This window comes from Chelmon rostratus, chromosome 1, assembly GCF_017976325.1.
Source record: "Chelmon rostratus isolate fCheRos1 chromosome 1, fCheRos1.pri, whole genome shotgun sequence".
Taxonomy (NCBI): domain Eukaryota; kingdom Metazoa; phylum Chordata; class Actinopteri; order Chaetodontiformes; family Chaetodontidae; genus Chelmon; species Chelmon rostratus.
In genome coordinates, this window is record NC_055658.1 from 4,775,505 (window position 1) to 4,790,608 (window position 15,104).

The following is a 15,104-nucleotide window of genomic DNA, read 5'->3' on the forward strand; positions in this document are numbered from 1 at the left end:
TTCATCGTGTGACTGGACAGGAAAAAAAGTCAATGAGATCAGCGGGACGGGAATCATAATAACAATAGGCTCGGTCAGATCTATGTTCAAATATTCTTCTAATGTGAATAAATGCTATTATTTCAACTACTTTAACCTCTGTCAGTCATTACTGTACCATGGCACATGTAGAGAAAGGTCCTACAGGAATCATGTGACCCTCAAAAAATGTCAGCCTGTAAACTGTGCTGACTGAACTGACAGAGAGCAGCAAGTGTGTCTGTAATGCTAATAAGTGCTACTACTACTACTACTGCTACTACTGCTACTACTTACCATGGGGGACTAGCACTTGGACGCCTATACTGGAATGATCAAATCTGTAAAATGATGACACTCTTTATATTTGCTTTTTGACCTAATGGACCTGGACTATTCCAGGGTTGAGCGATGTGTTCAAATCTTCCAGCCTGCCACCGACAGCCCAACAACCAGTGATTGCCGATATCTGCCCGAAGAGTTCACTACGTGTTACGACCCAGCCTAGGGGAGCAGGGATGCAACACAAAAGAGAACGAAAAAAAGACCAAACCTTGTCTCCAAATCAAAAATCACTCTCAACGAGGTACCAAAAATCAATCACAAATTTATTATCTACCGAACAAAAAGAGGCCTGATATACTGGTGAACAGCTACAATAAAGAAAAGAAAAATAACCACAATAGTGCAAATATATATACAGTGCAACAAAGTTAATAAAGTAAAGTTTAGGTTAGTCTTTGTGAAAAACACAACACCACAAAGAGCTATTAAACACACAACGCTACAAGACGAGATGTGGGGACAAGGCTTGTAATATTCAATGCCAGAATGAAACGCCACTGCTGCCCACTCGAGGTTCCAACCGGCAACTGGGGAAGACTCTCGTTTAAAAGCTGGAGGCAGCTGCAGGGACCAATCAGATTGCGCCATCAATCGTTCGGAGGCAGGACCAGCACAGCTGCTACAAAAAGAAAGAACACTCACTCTGACACAAAAACAGGGAACAAACAAAAAGGACAACACAGGGACAGCAACAAAGAACAGAACAATACGGCCAAGGCCGTAACACTACGTTTGTTTATTAGCCTATGAAAAAAATAAAATTTACTCGCATGTCAGGAAATGGAAAAATTATTACACCTATGTTACTTATTGAACAGAAAATACAACTGCACACCTTCTGAATTCAAGTATCTCTCTTTCACAGACCTAAGACAAGCTTAACTGCCAAGTTAGCTCATTGTAAAGCACACTTCAGTCAAAGTGATATTCACTCCAAACCGTCTTGGTTCGTCTTCCCTCTGCTCCATCACCACCTCTGGTATGGTGGAAATAAAATACACAGAGTTAACTGTGACGTTCTCGTGGCTGTTTTTACTGAAGCATCCCTGCAGCTGCTGGGCACAAACGGCGCTCACTCGTTCTTTGGAGGCAGAACATTAAATTAGTGACAAAAACAAACAAACAAATCAAGTGACGATGTTGCCGCAGATAGCTGATATATTAATTAAGTCGCCCACTCCGTGCATCTCTGATTTTTCTAATTTATTTACCAAACCTTATTATAATACAGGAAGCAACAAGCAACAATGTAGTTTCAAAATGCATTTCCTCATTATTACTTCATAGAACAGAGTATGACATTAATGTAATACTAAGATTGGACTTTTTAATTTGAAAGTGTTGTGTTGTTTAGGCGGCCGTTCCATTTGGTTCTGGTGTTAAGCTGTTTTTTTGTACTTCTGAAGCATCCTAGTCCTTCTCCTTGTTTCTTGTCTCTTGTTTCTTGTTCTGTGGGATTATCCATTTTACAGTCGTTTCTCATAAATCACAAGCTGATGTTTTGGGGGTGTTGTTAAATCTAAGGAAGCGTGCCCATTCCTGCTCAAGAGAGTCAATAAAAGTCTTTAAGTGATGTATTATTAAAGCACCATCTGGGAAGGTGATCTGCGGTACTATCTGTTGCAGGAGTAACACTTACAGGAGCCTGGTCTGAGATTGCGGTACTGTGGATTGTTGAGTCAGAGATTTTATGTAGAATAGAATTGTTAATTCTCATGTTTCATAAAGCCATGGGGTAACATACAAATACAAGTTACCTTTTATTGATCCCATAGGGAAATTTGTTCACTGCATTGAACGCATCCTAAGTATTAGGAGCAGTGGGCAGCCGCTGTGCAGCGCCAGCGGATCGATGCAGTTCAAAGCCAGTGACTTGGCCATGGGCATCGACAGCAGAATTAACCTCACAGGCTGTGCATGTACACAAGAGAAAATGTGCATTTTGGATGTACACCTTTTCACGAGTGAGACCTGCCCCAGTGTTCCTCTGTTTCTTTTTTGCGTGATTGATGGGGAAAATGATGTCTGCCCCGTCGTGATTGCAGGAGAGTACCGTATTCAATCCCAAAGGGCTTCCCTATAAGTGTGTTTCTAGCTTCTAACAAAATCTTGTTGCATGAAGTGTTCTAATTGTGGGACGATTGGGTGAGACCTGACGTTTTCTTGGGTGAATCCCGGCGTTCTGAGTGTGTTTAAATAGCTTTTTTTCTTCTAAGGCAGAAACAGTTATGTCCTTTATGGCACAGTGAAATAAAAAGTACATTTTCCAAGTTCTGAGCATGTGTCCCTCTTGTCACATGATGGTGTGAGTGTGATATAAATAAGTGTAAAATGTTTCCATAAATTTACTCAGTAAAATATGATCATATAAAACCACATGTTAGCGTTAGCTAGCATGGGTAGCAAGCAGAGTGATAGGTGTGTGTTTGGATTTCAGCTGGCAAAATCTGTGTTTCCATTTCTAAATAATGTGGTTGAGGTTAATTGTATTTTATTTCATTCAGTTTTAATTCTACTGTATCTCACTTTTGGAAAGGAGTCAGTGACACGCTGGAGCAATGAGCCACTGTCATCCAACATCTCCCACGTGAACAGGCAGAATACCAAGTTCTGATCAGCCAGTGTGATGTGTGTAAAGGTGTGGGTATGCTGTGTAGCAGCCTGATGCCATGTGCAAACGATTTAATGAAGGTAAACACAGCGGACGGCCATGCGTGATGGCTCTGCGCTCTGGCGTGGCACTTCTCAAACCGGAGGCTGCAGATCAACATACGTGTCCTTCAGATGGCTGCAGAGAATTAATGAACGGAAGAAGCAAGCTCTTCATACGGTATCAATCAGCTGTGGACAACAGATACTTACTCATTCTATAGATCAATGCTGACTGATTTATCAGTGTTCCTGCCTTTTGACGCCTATTTAAATGAATCTACTGATTGCAATTAATTAATATAGTTTATTTACATCTTCAAGTATTAGTCTGACAATGCTGTCTGCAGATTGACGCCTTTTTTCAGCTCAAAGTCTGAGACTTACTTTCCAGCAACTCTTGCGTTGCCTCAATTGAATGAACCCCCACCTACTGTATTTGCACCTCTCCTCCCACCTGAGCATCATGCGTTCAGAGACAGGCAAAGCCAATGTGCAGGTCAGGAAAATACTAAGTGGTCGAAGTGCTGCTAGCGCTGGCCATCACACTGCCACGAAGACAGGGCCGTAAGGTTCCCTCTGGCATTCACAGTTTGTTTTTCATGTAGCTTTTCCATCATACTTGTGGTGCTTTTTCCCTTGTGCTTCATTAATCCCTTTGAACATAAGTTTATGTCTCATAGATCTTGACTCAAGGTCTCCCATTACTTTAAACATCATTTTAAAAAATTGGTCCTCTTTTGCTAAGTTAGTCATTGTTGTGTCTTTCAGTTCTCTTGTCTTCCAATCTGCTGACCGTGAGTTTGAATGCAGATACTTCAAAGCTCAAAGTATAGAGGATGTCTGGTTTATTCAGTTTTTAAAGGTATTTAATTTTGTCTTAATTTGTCTCTTTTTTTCTAGCCTGTCCAAAACCAAAAGCAGAAGAGCAAATGGGTTAAACAGTATGTTTATCTGCTCTAATGTAAGCACTTGCTCTTAAAGGCCTCTCCTTGAGCTGGCCTTGGATTGCACCTTGTCTGCATGTTGCTTTGGACAAAAGCCTCTGTCCATCTCAGTGAAGCTAACTAGCTTGCTAGGCTACTTCCAAAAGTAACTAGTTAGTTATTTACAATGCCAAAAAGCACATCATCAACTAAACATATTCTTTTGTGGGCTTACGGTTTGTGTTGAGAACAGCCCTGTTCATGACCGGCACATCCACTTTGTCGTATTTTCTGATTGTGTGAAAGCTGCCATGGATGCTGTTAGCGGCTAAGCTATCGCTAGCAGCTCTGCTCTGCTCTGCTTTTCATTGGATTTAGGGAAGGTTACGCTGCAGCAACATTACCAACATTTCCTGACGTGGTGATTCTTTTACTAAAGACCTTTTCTTCAATAAATTTAAAAGTAAGAACATACTGTTTTACATCCAAGAAGTATGTAAGATAAGCAGGCAAAAAGTGTTATGTTAGCATGAAATAAGACTGATCTTCATGTTTTGTAACCATGGATGGTCGGACTTACTAGCTTCCGTCTGCGTTACAAGAACATGACACGTAGATGTCTACATGGATCAGCTGGTGAAGATGTTGACTTTATGCATGCGACATGTAGCTTTAGCCTCAGTGTTTTAGCACAGAATTATGTATGTATCTATCAAGTGTGTCTTTAAGACAAGATTCTCCTTTTAAAACAAGTCAGCTAGATACATTAAAAAGTTATCTGGAGACAGCGTTTTAACTGACACGTGGAACCGACCTTAGCTTAATTAGCCTGCTAGCGATCACTGTTAATTAGATTTGAGATCTGCCAATCACACCTTGACCATTAGAAATAAGAAAGCTGCTGTGTTTACCTCTGTCTGAAATCAAGGCACCATTGTTTTAGTAAACGTACAGTGCAAGAACAGGTCTGTTGGTTACAGAGCTGATGCCAGGAGCCAAATAGACAGCTACTGTCCTTTAAGAATCCACAAAGATGAATTCCATGAAATATAATTGTGTAATGACATGATGTTAGTAACGGGCTGGCAGTATCCATTCATTTGGCTGTGTGACCGTGGTGGCATGGGAGGCGAGCGTGGTAGGGATTCATTTTTGGGCTCATTTTTGGGCTCATTTTGACCACTGGAGTGGCGTTTCTATCTTTTGGCTGCGATCTTTTGTCCTCAAGCATTCAGTGGACGAGCCTCCCAACCGACAGCTGACGTGTGACAGCTCCGACTGCCAACGCTGCCATGATTTCCACTTTCCTCCAGACCCTGTCCTTTCTGCTCCCGTCTCTGTATTCACGGTGCCAGTGAAACCCTGAAAAACCACAAATTTTCACCCAAGCTGAAACATTTTCAGCTCAAGCAGATGTACTCTGTCTCCGCCTGAATTCGAGGTGCCCAGAGCGAATTCCTTGTTTGTCTCTGTTGCAACTACACAGCCTGTAAATATTACTTTATGCTGTAAAAATGCAGTTCACTACTTTTTTCTTCTTTTTTTTTCTTTTTTTAAGTTGTTGTTCATTGTCAGCTGAAGTACGTGGACAGTGTAAGTGATCTGAGATCTGTTCTCTCTACTCACAAGAACATTTTCATTCTTCAGCTTGACGTCAGACCTGTATGTTATATCAAACCCTGACTGTGCAGTTCCACTCATCAAACCTCCTCTGCCATAGCAACGGTAACAGGGTTTAAGTGTACCTGCCCATTATTTGATGCTTTTCTTGTTCTCAGTTGCCATTTTGTAGTAATGTACAAGCTGTAGATATTATTTTGGGACTCGAATGGACAGAATTGTCTGCCTTTTTCCAGAACCTGCTGTTGCTCTAATGACAGCCTCCGTCCTCCACATAGAAGTCTGTATTGTGCGAGTGCAGCTGAAGCCACGTGGCCTCACCCACCCATCTCACTCAGCTCTGTGCTAATGTCTTACGCGAGAGACCAGAGAATTGTCAGTAAATGAAGGCCAGTGACCTGCAGTGATTGTGTGACTGAATATGGGATCAGATGCACCGAGCTCAACGTGCATCCATTAAGTCGGACTGAGTAGCGGCGTAAGAAAAATGGAGCCTAAAAATGCTGCTCTCCAGTAAAGGAGAGATGAATGGTGGCGCTCGCACTTAAGTGCATCTTATTAATGCATGTGATGTATGAAATGCGATAGAAGAGCATTGGTTTGGTTTTCTATTAACGGGGATGCAAAAGGTTTTCTGTGTCGTTCATGGAGAAAGCCACTTTTCACACCAAGCAGAATAAATGAAATGTTTCCATTTGATTCTGTTTATTTGACAAATGACACGATTTGTTATGTGGCTGGCTCAGACAGGAGGCAGAGGCCCTGCGATATGTCAGTCACGAGTGGCTGTTCACATCCAAAGTGCAAGCTTTGTCTTTCTTTGTGTGTGTGTGTGTGTGTGTGTGTGTCTCACACTCTCTTGCTCTGTTTCAACACACCTGACAAATATGTGGAACAAGCAGGTCATTTAAAAAACACATTCACACACAGCAGAGATCCTCTGTCTCATCAATGTGGTTGATGGGCAGATTTTGAGGGGAACTGAAACTCCTGGAGGACAGCGAGGAGCGGGGCAATCAATGGAAAATCAAACGGGCTGGCTAGCATGAGATGCATATTTCATCGTTTATCACCATCAGATCATTTCTATCATAGACATTATACTGTGTCTTTGATATCATTTAGAATAAATTGTCAGTGTGTTTTGTTGCCAGATTCGCTCACAGCGCGCAGAGAGAAATACACCAGGCACTGAAACGTTTGCTGCATCCCAACACAGGCGCCGAAAGGAAGCGGGTGGCGCTTCCACTTCCTGTCTGAACCCGGTGTTAAATGGCATAAAAATGTTTATTGCTGTTATTCGTTTCTGCTTCTGCATTCTGTGTGGCTCTTCTTCACAATGAGCAGAACGTAATGTGTGGATCTTCTCTTGGGTTGCCGAGCCTATGTTTTGCCTCCCAGCGGGAAGTCAGCCATGCTGAGCTGCTGGCGAGGCCTGAGCTTAGCGTGGAGCTCATTAATGATCCAGGACGCCGGTGCAGAGCTTCTGGACAGTGAGTGTGTGCATGTGTGGTATTGAGCAGGGAAGCTGTGTAAATGCATTTTCAAACATTTGTAAGAACCCTAATGATGTTTCCTTTTTTTTATGGGCTTGTCTCTACAAACTAATTCATTAGTGGACAAAGACTACAGTTATTCTTGTTAGCTATGTGCTTTTTTCTCCCTCTGAATTAATTCACATACCCAACAGCCATGCATTCTGAATTGGAAAGCAACCGACCAGCCTCAAGTGCATACGTATAAAAATGGGTCATAAACATATTGTTTAATTTTCAAAAGGCTACATCATTTGCTAAAACAGTAGGTCGCTGTAGTTTTTAGCAAATGTTACTCAAACAGGATGAAATATTGCATTTGTTGGGGACTATTTTCAGTGGTTGATTAATACATATTTGGTATTTACAGGACAGTTTACCTTGGTTTGACTCAGAATGAACGTGTGTGTGTGAGTGTGTGTGTGTGTGTGTGTGTGTGTGTGTGTGTGTGTGTGTGTGTGTGTGAATGGCATTAAAGTAAAATGTCACCCATTGATGGAGGAATAGCATACAGTATATATCAGGCTTTGATACTGAACACACACAATCAGCTTATTGTTGGTTTGGGTCTTTTCTTGCGATTTGGGGACAATTAGAAAAACATAGAATATCACAGGACTTATCCTGTCAAATTGGATGTGTGCAATATGAGAACATCATGACCTGTGCAGGTAACAAGCTTGGACATGGATTGCAAAGTCATTCATCCACATTTAGTTTTTACCACTCTACATGTTAGTTGGCTTTATGGACATAATCCTGAAAACTGCAACTCTTAAAAAGAAAAAATGAATGACACAAAAACAGAATTGTGGGATTTTAAGCAGTAATGCACATGCCATGCACAAATATTTTTTCTGTTCCTGTATGAGTGTTTGTGAGGGCCTTATTTAATGTGTAGATTTCACTCTTAGATCTTAGATAATCTAATAATGGCACATATAATGCACTATACAGGAAGTAGGCAGTGATTCTAGTCACAGCCAAGATCTTCATTTGGTGGGTGAACTTGCAACTTGGTTTGTCATCTCAGTGTTCCACGCCTCATTTAAACCAAAACCCTGTTCTGACAGTACTTATGTGCTGCATAATTTGTCTATTTGAATGTGTGTAATGGTTAAAAACTACGAAATGGTTTTCAGAAGTCAGAGATCTGTTGTGTTTAACACTTTTGTTTTTGTTCTCCCTCTGACTTTGTTTCGCTCATAATTGTTTTTCTTCAGATTTTTTCAGTAAACACATCATAATGAATCTAAAACAACTTTCATCAAAACTGTAATTCAGAAAATAAATGTGCCTGGTAATTGAGTTCCAGGAGAGAAGTTTTCTCCCACCAACAATATTGGTGTTAAATTATAAAGCCAGATGATCTTTAGGCAAAAAAAAAAAACAAATATCCACACAAGTCCAAATAAATCTACTTCTATTCTGTGTGTGTGTGTGCGTGTGTGTGTGCAGGTGTATCAGGTTTATGCTCGCCGCTCCCCGGAGGAAGTCTATAGCATCCTGAGGGCCGCCGGGGCCGACTACATGGTGTTGGAAAACAGCATCTGTTACGAGCGGAGGCACAGGCGAGGCTGCAGACTGCGGGACCTGCTTGACCTGGCCAACGGACATGTGGGTGGCATTTATTTAACGTGACTCATCGTGACTGTGTGTGTGCGTGTGTGTGTGTGTGCGTGTGTGTGTGTGTGTGCGTGTGTGTGTGCGTGCACGGCCGCATGAGCAGCCCCCTCTGCCAACTCCTGTGACTTGGCGAAAGCTCTCTGCTTCCACAAAGATCAATAACCTCGCTTCTCATCTGCACGTCACCGTCTCTCACTCTCTGCCTGTCGCGCTCTCTTTCATTCCCCTTCCCGCCGCCACCCCTCCCTCCCCCCGCCTCTCCTTAGTTTGATGTTGAATGCTGCACGCTGGCTATTTGGATTACCAGAGGCGAGACAAGCTTCAGTCTGGCTGTCTAGCTCGGCGTGGTGTAAGACACATGAAACGCAGTCGGTGTGGCTGTGTGTTCGTGACGACGCGCATGTCACGCAGCACACACAACATCTGACATGTAGACAGCTTTATTGAAGGAATGCTGGGTTTGCTTCTGTCTGTTTTCTTTGTTTTACTGTTTTGTTTTCTTACAACCCTGATTCCAAAAACGCTGCGTAACACAGACGAGCTGTGTTTACTGACAGTTTCACAAAGCGTTCCTGAGCTTATCTGTTAATCTCCATAATACACTCATGTGTTCACAAAGTGGTGAACCTCGCTCCATCCTCGCTTGTTAACGACTGAGCCTTTCCAGGATGCTCCTTTCATACCCAATCATGATACTATCACCTGCTACCAATCAACCTGTTTACCTGTGGAATGTTCCAAACAGGTGTTTTTGGAGCGTTCCACATCTTTCCCAGTCTTTAGTTGCTCCTGTCCCAACTTGTTTGAATCATGATGCTGCATCAAACTCAGAATAAGCAGATATTTACAAAAACCAATGAAGCTGAGTTTATGTCAAAAAGGATCAGCAAGTCTCATCACATTCTGCTTTATTTATGTTTCACACAGCGTACCAACTGTTCTGGAATCAGAGTTGTAGCCGACTTCTTTGTTGTCTTTCTTTCTTTTGTTCTTTCTTCTGAACCAGAGCCTTCATCCTGAAATCTTGAGTACTGATTATTAAGTATTTGCAAACCATGACTTATATAGTGGTAATCTAGAGAATAATGCATTTCAACATATATAACACATATAAATATGTACAACATAGCATTAAATAATAGCAAGTCAACATTAATGTCCCTTTAATGCTGATGATCAGTGTCTTATAATCATGTTCTAGTATCTCTGTCCAGTTTCTTTTTTAGGCTCATGAGTTCCAAGAAAATCAATCCATCAATCCAGAATCTCTACGTGTGGTTCACGTTCCTGGACTCCCTCGTCAGGGGCAGCATCTTTACATTTAATGCTAAAATAATATGCCAAGTTAGACATTCCTTTAAATTCAAAACTGCTAGCAGATGTTTTATCAATTTGGCAATCAAAAGAAAATCCTACTGGTTTCCTGCTGGCTCCAGCTGGCAGGAGCACAAAGTGAAATCAGAGCCTGAGAGGCTGTCAATCACCCTGTTGGTGATTTATTTACAGCAGCTATATCTCAGATGTATTGATTAACACGTTTTAGCCGGCCGTCATTCTTGTTGCCGCTGACGATGACACGCTCATCCTCTGTGCCGGCAGATCATGGACGGACCGGGAGAGAACGACCCGGACCTCGTCCCCGCCTCCCACCCTCGATTTTGTGAGGCCATCAAGACGGACACGGCGGCTTACACCTCTCTGTTCACCAGAACGTTCCAGAACAAAACCTTCCACGTGTACCGGGTCAAGAAGAAACGCAAGAAAAGTGCCAAGAGCTCGTCGGAGCCCAGCGCGGCTCGGTAGTGAGAACAGAAAGAGGCCAGAGGGGAGAGAGGCGGAGGAGAGGAAGAGATAAAAGCACTGAATCCTCGCTGTTCCTCTGCCTCCTCTCTGCACTGTGCCCAGCTGTGATCATGCCCATTATTTTTTTAACACATGGCTCTGTGAACTGTGGTGTGAGAGCAGTGGGCTGGTTCAGGCTTGGGGCTGCATTGTTTTAGTTAGTGGAGTGTGGAAGCACCTGTAGGGGTCCTGCTTTGGGCTGTTCTGTCTCCACCCGCCCTTCTCCCAGCCCTCACTGGTGCAGATGAGCAAACACAGAAACAACTATTAGACCTCTCAGCGGGGCCCGGAACACCACAAGCAGCTACTAATAATTTAGTTTCATTTGAAGTAGTCAGTGCCATTTCTTCACAGCATCATGAAATGAACAATATACTATTCATCGTTGCTTCCTAATACTTAGAATATTTTGTTTTCTCTTTCATACAGAGTAGGCTTGAGGTTCAGTAGCATTTATCAAATCTGCTCATCATGTCAGAATCCTTTAATGCAGTGTATTACACGTCTGCCATTGAGCTCCTCTGTGCCAAACAACTAAAGATTTGTTAAGACATTTGTTCAGTTTAACAAATCTTGGGATTTTAACTAACTGATCCAAAATGGAGCTGGCTATCGAACCCAACCCTAATTCAGAGTTTTATAAACTTTTATGAGCATAACATGTTTTTGTTGCCCTGCAGATCTGACGTATCAGTTATAAAGGGGAAAAAAGGTGGACATGAGCAGACACGAGGGCTCAAATGATAACGTGCACACTGCCAGTGAGTTTTCAATGTTCCATATTTGAACAGTGTTGATTAAAACTCAAGCAATGGTCTCTCTGTAAATACCACATGAAATAAAACCATGGAAGACGTCAAGTGGATTAAAAAATGTTCCGAATGTTACTTTGACAAAACGGTTTTAAATCAAGGTGGATTCAAAACTTCAGTGGGTGACCTCAGCCGTCATGAACGGACGGAGATCTCAGCAGCTGGTAGAGCTCGGTCTCACCAGAGAGTGGCTCAGCAAATCAATCTGCATGCCTTTGTGAAATACTTGTTTGTAGAAGCTTTGTGCTTCTGGAGGAGCTAGTTGCTGAACTAGGCTACCTTAGCTGGCAACCTAACAACTAATGCACCAGCTAGTAGCTCCCAGAGCATCTCTCTGTGTTTTCTGTACTGTGCTGGGGCATTTTGTTGGTGGGATTGTGCATAATTTCATTCAATAAAGAGTGTTCTTAAAAAGAGAAAAATAAGATCATCAACAAGCTTGCTTGGTTGCTAATGGGACAATTTCACAGTTTATTCAAAAGATGTATTTGTAGCATTGACTCCTGTTTCATGACTGCAAAGCTTTTCTCTTTTGTGGAGCACTTCCTTTGTCTGCCCCTTCATCTAAGTGGATAAATGAGCTTAAACAGAACTAGATGGTACCACACAGCTAATCAGCTGCAATAGCTTCCACCGTTTTGAACTCTGCGGCTCTAAATTCATCCAAAGATCAGCATCGGCTCGCTATTGGTTGCAAATATGTGGCTGAAAGTTCAACAGAGTTGAAGCTGAAAAATTCACATGGATTAACTTCATCCCTGCAAGCGAACCCACAGATCAAGTCCAATTTTGTGCAGCTTTCATCCATATCACACAGTCTACTGACAGTGCTATGGATGGGAAAGATCCATGCCCATGAGAACGGAGCAAACTATATCCCCCGGTGAAGACCATGTGTTGAAAGCTCCAGAAAAAACAGTGGCTCTTGAGTTTGTTAGTTGTTGTTAAAACTTCGTCCCTGCTGGTCTTTTCCAATTATTATTATTTTTAAATAGCACACCACTTGACTAAACCCTGACTGTGTGGTAGCGTCCTGTGTGTACTGGAGGTGTATTTCATGAAGACAGTCACAGCAGAGTCACTGTAGGGTGGGGGTCTTACTCAGTTGTGGTGTCTGTGGGGACAAGTCGGACCATTAGCTTGACTCAGCCTGGTCTCAGATCAGGTAGCACTCTTTAGCTAGGCACATTTGGCTCTGCGGTAATAGATGTTATCAATTAGCCCTGAAAAGAAAAACAAATAATTCAGTTAGTTTCGATTCCCACCCTGGTGGGAGGGGGTTCCACCGGGGCTTCAGTGGGTTTCTGCTGTAAAACTGAGGTCAAAGCTGCTACCAAGTGATATTTGTGACTGTGTTGTTGTTGTTGTTGTTGTTGTTGTGTTCGCTGTTGGCTCTGTGATTCTCAGCAGCAGCAGCCTCAACCACCCCCCCCCCCTTCTTTCTCTCTCACACACACACACACACACATACATGAATAATGTAAGTGGCGAGGAAATTGCAGCAGGGTGACAACGATGCTGATTCCCCGCCGCAATCCAAAATAGTTTGTGAGAGTGAGGGGGGCCAACACTTGCATATCAAACTGAGGCTTTGTGGTTGGAAAGGAAGGTGGGGAGAAGCAGGAGTGGGGAGGACAGAAAAGACTCATGTTTAAACAGCAGCAGAGGAGAAAGGAGAGCGCAAGGAAAAATGTATTCACAATGACCTGAACCTCTTCCTCATCTTCCTCTTCTTCTTTTGAAAAGTGGGAAGGCAGAGGAGGGGAGGGGACTGAAAGGCTGGAGTTGGGTGTGTAATTATGGGTTGGCCAGTCAGACTTTCCTGCCACAATGAGCCGTTATGTGCGAACGACACACACACACACACACACTTTCCCTCGCCCCCTCACCCCCAGCCTGCCTATATTTGTACACTTGTTAATAAGGACCTGTGTCTTTGATAATCCACACACTCGCAGATGCAAGAACACTGTTGCGGGGCTTTTGAAAACATGTTGCTTGTTAACTGCGCAGCCTCATTGTAATGCATACCGGTCGGATCAGTGCGGAACACCACCACCACCAACCCCCTCCCGCCTTCACACTGGATGTTTAATTTAGGAGATGTCTGATTGCTTTATTTGAGAGCGAAGTGATTCCATTATGTTTGCCTGATAAGAGTGTACTAATATATTTTTTTTCCAGCATAATTTCCATACATATTGGGATTAGTAGATCATGCGGAGGCGCGCCGTCTGCCTATGGTTTTCTTAATGAAAAGAAGACTTGAAAAAAGCAATTGACTTGCACGCACATATAGAATTCAGCTCAATACTCCATTTAGGCTCGTTTTTAAAGAACTAGCCGATGTTGCTGAAACAAATGTGGCCATTTCAATTCATATCTTTGCCTTGGAAATGAAGTGGGGGGAGGGGATCGGTCAGATCAGAATCTGTATCTGTATTCTTCAAATTAAAACAATTTCCTTCTACACAAATCTATTTTTCTCATTTTGAACATTTCTTACTTTGCATCTTGCACCTTGGTTTTATATCTTTTTGAATGTTTCTAATGCTCCTATAAATTGTGGGATCAATAATCATTGGAACATGGAATTTTAAACCTTTGCGTGTAAATATGTCCCTGAACAGCCTCCGCTGTTATGGAGGAGCACCTTCTGGAACCAGATTGTAGGGACTTGTTCAGCCATAAGAGCATTAATGAGGTGGGATACTGATGTAAGGTGATCAACCCTGGCCATTCAGATCTACCCAAATGGTGTTGGATGGGGTTGAGGTCAGGGCTGTGCAGACCCACACCATTTAAAAAGGCTGTAGAGCAGAAGTACACAGCATGTGTATTTTGGCCTTGAAGTGTACTCTGTCGGTCATGTCTTTATGGTTGTCAATCATGATGTGATTGGGCTCTAAAGATTGAGTGATGTTGGCTGGTTGGTTGTTTTTTTACCATCGGGATCTGAAACATGCTAAAAAGGAAAAAGTGGGAGAGAATCTGGGGTAAATGCTGAAGCTTGGTTAAAAATGCGGATTTACCCATCATTTCAGTGTAGGATCATTTTGTTTGAATGAACTGCATTCTCTGGAAGCATCTAAACAGATGATCCCACTGAGCCGGTGACATGGAACTACATTAAATCCATTTCTGAATATGAACTGTCCACATGGAGCAAATGGGTCTAAATAAAATGTGTGTGGCAACACTATATATTGCACACAGAGGGGACTGACAGCCAACATGTAGGTCACTCTTAAGTACACACTGAGGTAAATGCAAGCAACTGATGCTCCTTAAAGGCTACATAATTGCAGAAGAGAAGCTTATGACCCTGAACATCATCTTCAGCACAAGTACCATTTCCTCTGACCAATAAGGACATCTGTCAATAGCGGAAACCATCTGCTTCTGAGTTTGTTTGAAAGAGGAGAGCTGTGTTATGCTCGTGAGTGCTTTTGGTCATTTTTCTCCGTTTTCCAAGAATCCACGGACATGTTGCACAGCTGTGTTTTCTACTGCAGGACATTTGTCATACCTGCATTCATTCCTAATAAATGTTTATTCTGCAGTTCAAATTGTTTTCATAGTACATCATTGGTGGAAGAGGTCTGTGAGATACCTGAGTGAGTGGAGTTGAAATCTTTTCCAGTGCCTGTGTTAGACATTGACACCTCAAGATCAATAAAAGCTTTTTTTTTTTCCCCAACAACATAAATTCCTTGTTTATCATTATGTGA

General features: G+C 42.5%; 1 protein-coding gene across 3 annotated transcripts in view; it reads left to right on the top strand.

The window, feature by feature from the left end:
* dpy19l3 (dpy-19 like C-mannosyltransferase 3) overlaps window positions 1-14,882 on the top strand; it is a 52,908-nt gene extending 38,026 nt beyond the window's left edge. For all 3 annotated transcript variants that reach the window (XM_041933256.1, XM_041933247.1, XM_041933265.1), the window contains 2 exons: window positions 8,552-8,710; window positions 10,319-14,882. In XM_041933256.1, coding sequence (XP_041789190.1) covers window positions 8,552-8,710; window positions 10,319-10,522 — 363 coding nt within the window. In that variant the 3' untranslated portion in view covers window positions 10,523-14,882. The remainder of the gene's footprint in view (window positions 1-8,551; window positions 8,711-10,318) is intronic.
* The last annotated feature ends 222 nt before the right edge of the window (window positions 14,883-15,104 follow it).